Source organism: Pristis pectinata, chromosome 30, assembly GCF_009764475.1.
Source record: "Pristis pectinata isolate sPriPec2 chromosome 30, sPriPec2.1.pri, whole genome shotgun sequence".
In the NCBI taxonomy this organism is placed as follows: Eukaryota; Metazoa; Chordata; class Chondrichthyes; order Rhinopristiformes; family Pristidae; genus Pristis; species Pristis pectinata.
Window position 1 is genome coordinate 9,514,843 of NC_067434.1, and position 12,556 is coordinate 9,527,398.

At 38.7% G+C, this 12,556-nt stretch overlaps 1 protein-coding gene across 1 annotated transcript in view; it reads right to left on the reverse strand.

Annotated features, from left to right (window-relative positions):
* Window positions 1–12,556, reverse strand: part of antxr1c (ANTXR cell adhesion molecule 1c) — an 82,762-nt gene that overhangs the window by 42,438 nt on the left and 27,768 nt on the right. The window contains exons 10-11 of the mRNA XM_052041650.1: window positions 8,039–8,137; window positions 277–346 (exon numbers count right to left, since the gene is read on the reverse strand). Of these exons, the coding sequence (XP_051897610.1) occupies window positions 277–346; window positions 8,039–8,137 (169 nt within the window). The remainder of the gene's footprint in view (window positions 1–276; window positions 347–8,038; window positions 8,138–12,556) is intronic.

Here is a 12,556-nt window from a genome sequence, read left to right on the forward strand (position 1 = left end):
TCTATCTCATATTTGAAAATGCATCTTTACAAGTTTTGCTGCCCATTGAACTTCACTGTTCTTTCTCTGAATGATTAAATAGGATCTCATCTCATCACTCGCTGAACACAGAACACAGAGTTGTACTGCAGAGCACCCAGGTAAGGACTTCAGTGGAAAAGGTTACAGGTTGCGAGAAGGTTTAAGGGCATGACCATGACATGGTTAGTGCCTTAGAAAGACTGCAGAAAATTTAAGGTATTTAACATGATACAAAAATCACAATGTATTACTCACATTCCAACTTCATCTATCACTGGAGCAGGGCAGAGTAAATAATTATCCTCCACAACAAGAGGCTTCTCAGCTAAAACAGATACATATTTGTTAGTGCTGGAACTTTGTTAATTGTGAATATTTCAAAAATAATGAAAAATGTATTCAGAATGGTGTAGTGTGTTCTAGTGTAAACCTTTGTTTAATGTGAATGGGGTATTTTACTGAGTTAAGGGCTGTATTTATTATTGCCATATAAATAAAAACATTTAGGGTGGTACACAAGATAATATCGTTATCTCCATCATTCATTAGTTAATGGCTTTTAGATGTTTGGAAGGTGCTGTTAATACTATTAGGACTTTTAGGGCTACTGACCAGAGATGAATATCCAGGTTATTCCCCTTTTTAGCCAAGGAGGCCACAAGTGCACACAGTACTCTATGTTCATCCTTTACAACCTTTGCAAAATTTCCTTGCCATTGTACCTCAAGCCCACTGTAATAAAGCCCAAAATACAATTTATTTTCCTAATCGTTTGGTGTATCTTCATGTTTACTTCTCGTATTTCATGAACCCACACACAAAATATCCTCTATTACACCAACATTTATCAGATTCTTAAATGGATTTTGTTTCTTTAATTTTCCTATCAAGATGCATAAAATACTGGTTTCCCGTGTTATATGTCCCATTCTTGCCCAACCATTTAACCTGTTCATAACTTTTTGTGGCCTTCTCGAAGTGCACTTGTCCACCAAACTTTGTTTCATCAGCAAACTTGGATACATTACATGTTATCCTTTTGTCTGTCATTAACATATATTGTGAATAACAGGTCCAATTTTGTCTTCATCTTCAGCTCTACTAACTAAATCTTTAACACAAGCATTCCCTGGGCCTGTACTTATTTATACATTCATGCAGATGATCTTGACATTATTGTGCTCTTTTCACATTTCTTGGCAAGCCTTCTGCTATAAGTATTTTTTTCATTCAGGTTTTGCAAATATTCATTTCCAATGGTGCTAGGCCCTATGTAAGTGACTATGCAGCAGATGACTAAATAGATATTTGTCTGTCTTCCACTACTGTTCAGAGCAGTCACTCAAATGTCATTTAGACCTTTCTAAGGTTAGTTCTTGAGAAGAGCATATGAATGTTTGTCACAAAAGGAAACCTGCAGTCCTACATTAAATATTGCTGCCAAGATTTAACAGCAGCACACATTGATTGTGCTGGAGAGGGTGCAGAGGAAATTCACCAGGACGTTGCCAAGATCGATCATTTCAGTTATGAGGAGAGATTGGAGAGGAGAAGGTTAAGAAGGGACATGACTGTGGTATATAAAATTATGAGGGGTTTAGATAGCGCAGACTACAGGAAACTTTCCCCTGATCAGAGGTGAATAAAAATAGAGGACATAAATTTATGGCAAGAGGTAAGAGATTTAGGAGGGTTCTGAGGATGACATTGGGTTCTGAGGTGGACCTTTTTCACTCAGATGAGTGGTGAGTGCCTCGAATGCACTGCCAGAGAGAGTGGTGGAAGCAGAGTTGCTGAAGAGTCTAGACAAGCATTTAAATTGCCTAGCCATAGAAGGGTATTGACCATGTGCTGGAAGATGGGTTAATACAGATGGGTGTCCACTAGTTGGTGTGGACATGATGGCCTGAATGGCCTGTTTCCATTCTGTACGACTCTATAACAATAGACTTTGACAGATTGTTCTGAATAACTTGTATAATGATTTTATGCAGATCTCCCCATCTGTATCTCCCTGTTTGGTCATGAGGATGTACAAGTATTTCTTAATTAAGTTGGATAGAGAGACATCTTGTTAACAAATAAGGAAAACAGCACGGCAGCAGGAGCAGGAGGTGGCTAAGACATTTAGCTTACTCAATAATTCCATTGAACTGAGGAAAAAATATCATGATCTTATAATGGTTGGTAAAGTAAACAGAGGCAGCTATGCTTGCTAAGAGTGTAACCAACTGAGCATGGTTGCACGAGGTAAAATTGACAAATGTAGGTCTTGCGCATTGTGACAAATGATAAAGTGGCAGCAGGCACTGTTTCACAAGGCTCACTCAGTGTAAAATACACTGTACATTGGAAAACAAGTCAATTAAAGCAATCCAATGTATGATTGTTTAATTTTAACAAATATATTTGTGGAGAAAGACTGAAGCTTGTACTCTGGAATCTATTAAGATTCTGCTGACCTTTACAGTACTATTTGCCAAAACTACATCCAGTCTGGTCACCACATTTCAGAAGGATGTGAAAATGCAGAGAAATAAGCTGCAGAGGAAGAGACAAGATAGTTGTGGTTGTTGGAGGTCAATCATTCCAGACCCATGATATCACTCCAGAGGTTCCGAATGGCAGTGTTGTAAGCCCAACCATCTTCGGCTATTTGAGCGATGACCTTCCTTTCATTATATCGTCAGAAGTGGAGGTGTTCACTATTGATTATACAATATTTAATTCCATTGATAACTTCTCAGAAACTGAGGTAATCCATGCCTGCAATCAACAAGATCTAAACCACATTCAGGATTAGGCTGATAAATGGCAAGTAACTTTTGTGCCACAAAAGTATCAGGTGATGACCATCTTCAATGAGATAGGGTTTAATGACCTACTCTTGACATTCAATGACACTACCATTGCAGAGTCCCCCTCTGTCAATATCCTGGAGTCACCATTGAGCACAGGTAGACAGGATGGTGAAAAAGGCATTTAGCATGCTGGCCTGCATTAGTCAGGGTATAGGAGTTGGGATATCATGTTGTAATTTTATACAGGTAAGTCATTGGTGAGACTGCACTTGGAGTACTGTGTACAGTTCTGGTCACCTTCTTATAGGAAAATCATGGTTAAAATGGAAAGAATGCAAAAAACATATACAAGGATGATGCCAGGACTAGAAGGCCTGGCTAGGTCTTTATTCCTTGGAATGCAGGTGAATGAGGGGCGACCTTATAGAAGTGTTTAAAATTATGAGAGGCATCGATAAGGTGGATGGTAACAGTTTTTTCCACAGGGTAGAGGAGTCTAAAACCAGGGGGCATAGGTTTAGGGTGAGAGGGGAAAGCTTTAAAAGGGATCTGAGGTGCAACATTTTCATGCAGAGGGTGGTGAATACATGGAACAAGCTGCCAGAGGAAGTGGTTGAGGCACGTACAATAGTATCATTTAAGAAGCACTTGGATAGGTACATGGAGGGGCGGGGCTTAGAGAGATATGGGCCGAATGCAGGAAATTGGGACTAGTTGGGTGGACACCATGGTCAGCATAGACTGGTTGGGCCGAACAGCCTATATCCGTGCTGTATTGCTCTATGACTCTATGACCATAAACTCAAATGGACTGGCCACAAAAATATTGTGGCTATAAGAGCAGGTCAGAGGCTGGGTGTCCTGCAGTGAATGACTCACCTCCTGATACCCGAAAGTCATTCCACAATCTACAAAACACAACTCAGGAGTGTGATGGAATACTCTCTAGTTCTCTTGAGGATGATGATGATTCTTCTGTATTTCCTTGAGATCAAAGATGACCTACTTCCACTCCAGTTTTGTGGGTTCTGAGCATACTAGTGAAGCCATTGTGGGAATGGCAGATTCTTCCACACATGGGGCAGGGGGTGTTTGACAGAGTGTGCAGTGTGAGGCAGTGTGCTCCTTCTGTGGCTTACACTTGTCTTCCGTGTGCTCCTGATGCATAGACTTGAGGTTTGCAATACCATCTTGTATGGTCCTTCTCCACTTCAAGCAGTCATGGGCCAGGGAACCCCAGAAGTCAGTGCGGATATTGCAAGTCTTCAAGGAGGCTTTGAACACATCCTTGAATCTTCTATCTTCTTCTGTGACAGAGCTCTGAATAGAGTGGCTGCTTTGAGAAGCTGGTGTCAGGCATGTGAACTCTGTCACCATCCCTATATAACCAACTGAATGTAATCAATGCTTGGGATCCTGGCCTTGGAGAGGACTCTGGCCTTCATCGGCTTATCTTTCCAGTGGATTTGGAGGATTTTGCCCGCTGTAGACAGTTCAGGTGTCAGAAGAATATAGAAGAGCAGGGATCACTGCTGCTGGTACACCATGAGTGGTATGCTCAGTTTGAGATCATGTGCAGCTCCAACGGCTCTCAAGAAACTTGCCATTATCCAGGACAAACTAACCCATTTAATTGGCAGCTTGTTATCCATCCTAAACATTCTTTCCCTCCACCACCAGTGCCTGATGACTGCAGTGTATACCACCTAAAAAATGAACTGCAGTGGTTTGCTACTCTGACTGCATCTCCCAAACCTACAACCTCAACAACCAAGAAGTACCTAGGCACTAGACACATGTGAAAACAACCGCCGGTGGTTTCCCAAGTCGCACACCAGCCTGACTTGGAAATCTATCATTGCTGGGTCCAAATCCTGCAACTCACTACTCAACTGTACGCTGAGGTACTTTTAGAAGAACTGCAGCAGCCCAAAAAGGATATTCACCATAACCTTCTTAAGGGCATTTAGGGATGGCTAATAAATGTTGGCCATGTCAGCAACACCTAGATCCTGAAAAATGAATAAAATTCTTACACAGTCCTGCTTTGGAAATGTATCACCATTCCTTCATTGTGACTGGATCAGAATCCTGGAACTCTTTCCCCATTAATATTGTGGGAGTATCTTCACCAAAAGGTCTGCAGCAGTTTAAGAATACTGTTCACCACCAACGTTTTCTTGTGGGCATTTAGGGATGGGCAATAAATACTAACATCGCAGGTGATGTTGGATATTGAAGAATAAATAAAGTGTTGTAAGTAACAATGCTAGCTTCAACTAGTTTGGAACAGCAATTTGTCCTTGATATTGAAGTCAATGGAACTGAAGTGCAACATGTAACTGTTACTGGAGACACAGGAGACTGCAGGTGCTGGAACTGGAGCAGGAAACAAACTGCTGGAGGAACTCAGTGGATCAAGACCTCAGTGAACTCAGTGAACTCAGACCTTGCATCAGGACTGAGAGTGGAGATAATTTTAATGTTGTTAAAACTCACACATCTGAGCTTCTTTAAGCATTCAACTTCTTCTTCTTCTTGGTTATATCTTATCTTTTATTCTTCTCTAGATCACTGGTCAAAAATGTTGGTGTTAAGGTTTGCAGTGTGGAGAGGGTCATTAGATTTGCACTGGAGAACTTTATTTGGCTGACTCCATTTTGAAATCATTTCTCTTTTAGGGAGTTCCTAATGTGACCAATGCCTGTCTCCTCTGTTCAGCAGATGATGATGAACGTCCCTCTGCAAGCCTTTCTCTTCCCCCTGCTCCTCGTTTTTTCTGCTCTTCAGGCTCTGCATCATGGTCCCCCGACTCCTGATCTCCTTGCTCGTCTTCTTCAGGCAATGGCTAATGTCTTTCATTGGCAGGCTCGTGCAGGCAAAAATATCTCATCTTTGGGTGACCTACAGAAATTTTCCATTATGATCCCGACAGTTGCATGGCTCTCGTATTTGCACTTAGCTGCTGTAGAGGAGTGTGTGTAGCTGTAATGAGCAAAGAAGGATGTCAATAGCCCTTGTCTCCCTCCCTCTGACCAACAGTATGGACTCAATTCATAATGAAGGAATCATATATGCTTCCTGAAACATGGAATTCATCCTGAGGGAATTCTTTTGGGCATCCGCAATGAGTGTCCATTGAGTGAGGAAAAACTTTTCTATTCATAAAAAGTTTTGAGTTATTAAGGGGGGTGGGTGGTTATAGTGCATGAGTGCAGTCAATGGATGCCTACACTTGTGGGATACCTGCATTTGTGGCAAATACTGGCAAACCCCAGTGTCCAAGATGTCACTTCATTGAAATCAAAGTACATTAGGTAATTTCTTCATGAATACAGTGCATGGGAGATCTCAACAGAAGGTATGATATTGGGAGCCATTGGAGATTTTAAAAGAATCCTGTGGCGAGGAAGTTAAGATTCAACATAACCTTGACCTTCACAGAAAAAGCAGTCCAGTCACAAGACCATGATGGAAATCCTCTTGCAGTATGTCACATATTTCAGTGATGATGGCATTGGAAAAACAGAGACTGTGGATATATTCTTCATTAAAGAGGCGCAGTTAGGATGTAATGTCTCTTAGGATTCTGTGGCAGGAGGCTTTTCATTGATGGGCATGTCTTTGCCTCTTGTCCCAAGTCTCTTGGCTATACTGAGTGGTCAGCCTTGGCCAAAACAACATTCCCAGGTAATCCATCATTGCCAACAATGTCACCACTAAGATGCCCACCGAACATGTCAGTGCTGGAAATGCTGGAAAATGCACTTCCTGTTCATTTCAGCATTATCTGTTCAAAATTATTGCATTAAAATATTTATCGATTAGAAAGTGTCAGAGAGGATGGCAATCAAAGGATACAGATTTGACAAAATATGTAGAGGAGGCATGAGGCTTTCATACAGTTTTGTGATGGTCCCTACTGCATTTCCGAAAATGACAGTGTAAGCTGATCCAAAAATAATTTTTAAAAGGGAATTACAAAAATACTTGAGAGGAAAAATATACACACATACATCTGGGGAACTGGACAATTCAATAACTCTTTCAAAGATTCAGCACTGATGTAAGAGGCTGAATGCCCTTTTTCTGTGCTGTATTTTCCAATGATATGACCTTTTTTCTTTTTATGCAGCTTCAAACAATACAAGATTTAAGTAATTTGTAACTATTGTTTATAGACTCCAAACCACGATCTGAAAACATGCTTAAATTTCAAATCCAGAGTAAAATATTATAGCCTGGCAGAAATATGAGCTTTGATGTTGAATCCTTTGCAACTAATAACAGAAACTCTGGTACAATTACAAGAAATGTGAGAAAATAGATCATCAATAAATGGGAATTTTATGAAAACTTTTATTTTCCTTTTTCATTGATGTTCTGCTCACTGGAAAGCAAGGAAAGGTTCATCCCACCAGTACTTCCATAGGTTACGTCAATGCAGCTCTTCAGCTGACTTGCCAGGAGGTATGCTTGAGTGGTTGAAAGGAAGCCCCTCGAGAAATTTTCCTCCTACCCTCAAATGACCTTGCCAAGACTAGCAAACTTGCTTCTGGAGGATTCCTCAGTGGAAATGTAGGACAAAGCTGGGCTTTGAACGCAGGTTTTCAAGCAGAGATTCAGTACCTTGGTGATGTAGTCTGGGATTATTCTGCAATCAGTTTAATGGTATTCAGACTGACATCAGGACGAAATGAGGTTACTGAATCCAGAATGCAAATAGAAAAATAACAATTGTCCATATGGCAGATATTGAGGAACAGTCTAGTTATGCATAAAGCTGCAATAATGCTAACAAATGGGAATTCTTAAAATATTTAAGAAACATTAATGCATCCCAAAAGTCATTTTACATATAATATGCACTCTTGTGACAGGAGGAAATTTAGTTTTTATGTATGAATGTGAAATCATTGATTTGAGGCTCATATTAAATCAGTATGTTTAATTATGTTTGGTAATCTGAATTATAAATTAGGCATGAAGAAATGTATGTTTGTGAAATCTGAAATACCAATTGCTGTTTGCTGTCACATTACAAAACTTATTTGCCACCCTGTCTGAATAGATTCAAACAAGATGACTTGATCCTAATTTTAGCAATAATCAGGTCTGAATCATTAGACTATATGCAGTAATTGTCATAAAAAATATCTTGTTGAAAAAATCTTAGGATTGAAACTGGTAACTTGTAATTTCAGAAATGTACTTACTTATCACCTCTGTGTTATTTATCTTGAAGCTGCAAAGAACTTGATCAACACTCCGTGCATGGGAAAATCCATTGCCTCTTACCACAACCTGATAAGATTCTGTAACAATAGTAAAATAACATGAGCATTACAATGTCTATCAACACTGTGGCAAACTGTACATTCCTTTTTAATTCCTTAAATTTATAAAATGTAGACATTTGTATTGAGGCATGCTGCAAATTGCATCAAATGTGAAGATTAACAATGGAGTTAAAATATGCACGTGCCCAAGCTTGAACACACCATGCAGTAATGGATTCTATATGATCTCCAGTGAGTGCACCTTAGGATTCAGTGAAATCCTCACACCAACTAAGACAGCTCTACTGTCTTTCTTCATAATGTATCAATACAATTTAGAATGTATGGCAACATTCTGAAAAGAACTACAATCATGAATGTTTTAAGCAAGCAAGTTGATGCGACCTATTCCATTTTTTCACACATACTATGCACTCTTATATTTCTTCTTAATATGAGGAAATCTCTTCTTAATATAAGCTTGCCATGGCCCTCATTCAATGATCTTTGATTTCAGTACTGCATTAATTTCAGAAATTATGTTATTTATTTGAACCATAAATCAAGTACAAATTTTAATTAATTTAGCTTAATCTCATTACATTTTCATTTTGTGTTTCTTGGAATTGAGATGACCAAAGCAGTTCATCATCATGAATAACTTTTAATTAAATGTGTTAGAAAAAATATTACATAAACCAGAATCAGATTTATTATGACTAACATATGACGTGAAATTTGTTGGTTTTTGAGAAAACAGAATAAAAGAAAGTTTGGCATTTAAATAGCATTTTTCTTGACTTATGTCATCCCAAACACCTTACATCCAATTAAGTTCTTTGATGAGTAATCACTGTTGCAATATAGAAAATTCCGGAATTGCAGTCAAATTCTACAAGTCCCACAAACAGCAAGATCAAATTATAATTTAATGATATTCAGTTATTAATATTGGCTAAGACAGGGGACAACTCCCTAGCTCTCTTCAAACTAATGCCAAGAGATCATTACTAATACCTGAGGTGCCATGGGGAGCTTTAGTTAACATTTTATCTAAAATACTGCACCCCCAATAGTGCAGGAGTATTCTACACTAGTGTGATATAATCTTTTGACTTAAAGGCAAGAACCATGGCTGAATTCATACAAACTAACAAACTAAGTCAGGTACCTCTCTCTTCCCTTGAACAAAAATAGATAAATATTATATATATATATATATAAAAAATAGAAAACTATATTCATAAGAAATCCAACTAACAAAATATATTAGCCACCATACCATGCTTAAAGATTTGAGAAGCCAGTCTAACAGTCTGAGCATTGTCTGTCAGTTCAGTTCATTAGCTAAATGTTTTAATGATATAAGAAAAAAAAAGGCACAAAGCATATCCTACAGCTTGCTTCATGCAGTGATTGAACATGACAATATGCTGAAAGGTGGTTTATCCATACCCTCATTAAAAGGCAAAGATTACCTAAAGTGAATAAAGTGAATTGGGTGTGAGGGTGTCTAGCTGTGGCAGTTGTCACCCCATTGATTGCTCGGTTTGATTCGGTTGATCGGTGTTCCACTTCCCTCACAGCTCCATGTGCATCCCTCCTGAAGCTCAGTACTCAGTCACAGAGGGTGGCCCCCAGAAGAGGTCTGCTTCACTGATCTAGGGTATATGATGTGTCTGCTCCCCTGTTGTGCTGCACAGTGGCGCAGCTAGTAGCGCCACTGTCTCACAGTTCAATCCTGACCTCTGTCTATGTGGAGTTTGCATCTTCTCCCTGTGACTGCGTGGGTTTCCTCCGGGTGCTCTGGTTTCCTTCCACATCCCAAAGACATGTGGGTTGGCAAGTTAATTGTCCATTGTAAATTGCCCATAGTGTGTAGTGAGTGGTAGAATCTTGGGAGGAGTAGATAAGAACGTGGGGAGAAAAAAATAATATTAGTGTAGGATTAGTGAAAATGTGTGGTTGATAGTCAGTGTGGATTCGGTGGGCTGATGGGTCTGTTTCGTTGCTGTATCTCTCTATGTCCATGTCTATGAACATGGGACCTTTATAGACCAATACAGGAGAATAAGGTAATAAAAGAGAAAGTAAACAAATATTGTGCATCTGTCATCATGGAAAAGGATACCGAAAACTCCTAGGATGTAGTGGGGACTACAGGTTGAGAATAAAAAAGCCAAAAGAAATCAACATCAGGAAAAAACAGGTATTGGAGACATTAATGGAACTCAGTGATAATAAGTCCCGAGGACTGATGACTTGCATTCCTAAGTTTTTGGATGAGGTGGCTATGGTTGTCATCTTCCAAAATTCCACACATTTCAGAATGTTTCTTCATTCACACCCAATTCACTCCATTCACTTTAAGCAATCTTTGCCTTTTAATGAGGGTATGGATAAACCACTTTTTAGCATTTTGTCATGTTCAACCATTGCATGAACGTGACAAGTGTAACCTCATAATCTGAGAAAGGAGGGGGAGACAAAATGGGAACCATAGACCAGCTAAGTGACTGTGGCAGCAGTATGAGCTGTGAAGAAGATGCAGAGAGGGTGCAGAAAGATGTGGATACATTGAAAGGGCAATGACATGGCAGATAGAATGTAATACAGAAAAGAATGAGGTCATCCACTTCGGTAGAAAAAATATAGAAATGTGGTAAATTTTTAAAATGGCAAGAGACTGAAAGATATTGTTGTTCAAATGTACCAGGGTGTCCCTGAACATGTCTTTGAAGGTCAACATTCAAGTCCAGAAAGTAATTATGAAGATAAATGGCATGTTGGCCTTTATTTCAAAAGGATTTGAGTAGGTGCATTTTTCTCCAATTGTATAGAGCCTTGGACTACCTTGAGCTTTAGAATATCATGTACAATTCAGATCTTGCTACCTCTGGATATACTTGCCATGGAGGCAGTGCAGCAAAGGATTACCAGACTGATTGCTAGGATAACATGTTTGTTGTGGGAGGAGAGATGATTAGGACTGTACTCTCCTGAGTTTGTAAGAATGGGAGGTAATCTTATTGAAAATTACAAAATTCTTGAGGGATTTGACAGGGTCAATGTGGACTTGAGATTTTCCTGCCTGGGGTGTCTAGAATCAGAGGTGACAGTCTGAAAATAATACGATAATCATTCAGGATAGAGATTATTAGAAATTTCTTCACCCAGTGAGTGATGAATCTTTGGAATCACTCTCCAGGAAGCTCAACTGCTAAGAATGTTCAAGACTGAGATTGATAGATTTCTAGATATTGAGAGAATCAAGGGATAAGAGGGCAACATAGGAAAGTGACACTGAGTTAAAAGACTAGCCATGATTTTATTGAATTGTGGAGCAGGTGCATGGGCTATGTGGCCTACTCCTGCTTCCATTTCTCATGTACTTGTTTTCCAGCCCAAACATTTAATCAAAGTTTTTGTAGGTAGTAGATGTTAACTCTCTGTACACCATTTATTTGTATTTCTTGTCCTTTGCTCAATTAATTAAAATACCTAAAATTTATTTTATACATACAACTTTTTAATAAATTCTATAGTTAGCGTAATGTTAGAGTATATACGTGTAAGACTGACAAATGGATACCCAATTTTCTGGTAATTTCCATCATCTGCTTAGGAGCTCCTATCTTATAATGAATATACTCTATAGTGACTCTTTAGCGAGGAACATCCCATAAGTCATTTGCTGGAGTGTGTTTAAATTATATTTTAGACTCTGCCTATCAATGGTTTAATTTCAATACAAGAAGAATATTTTTAATTGAGCTTGCCATAATGTAGCATATTATGTAGCATTAACCTTAATTCTTCTCAATACTGACCAAATGAATCTGTTTTATTCCATAATTAAAACTGTTGTTATATATTAAGAGATGATTACACATATCAGTATTAGTCAAATTCTTATTCAGAAAATTTAAGAAATAATGGTAAATAAGGATGTTGAGATTCATAATGCAAAATAGACAATCTCAAGAAAACAAATGAAAAATGGTTGGCAGAAGACAAACAAAGCTATGAATATAAAAACTGTGAACTGCCCTCTTGTTAATGTCACAGGGTTTAATCACGTCATTATAGCTTACATCTACTGCTCTTCTGATGTCTCACTTGCCATGTCAACTGAGGTATAACGCAAAACCTCCATTCTGTCAGCTAGCAACCAGCTCAAATCTCCAATAACAAGTCATTGCAATAAAGTATTCCAATTTAATTTTACAAGAATTTCTTTTCTTGTTCAAAGTTATAGACCAGCTTACAATTCAAATTCTTACTTGTGCCCAGCTGTATGTGATTATTATGAAAGCTGAATGTCGAAATGGCTAATTCTATTTAATTTCAGTTTCTGACTGTGACCGAGTCCTTTTCTTCCTTAGTTACTGTCAGATTGTACATTTGTCGATTTTGACAAGATAGCGAAGGGAAAAAGGTCAGCTCTGAAATAAT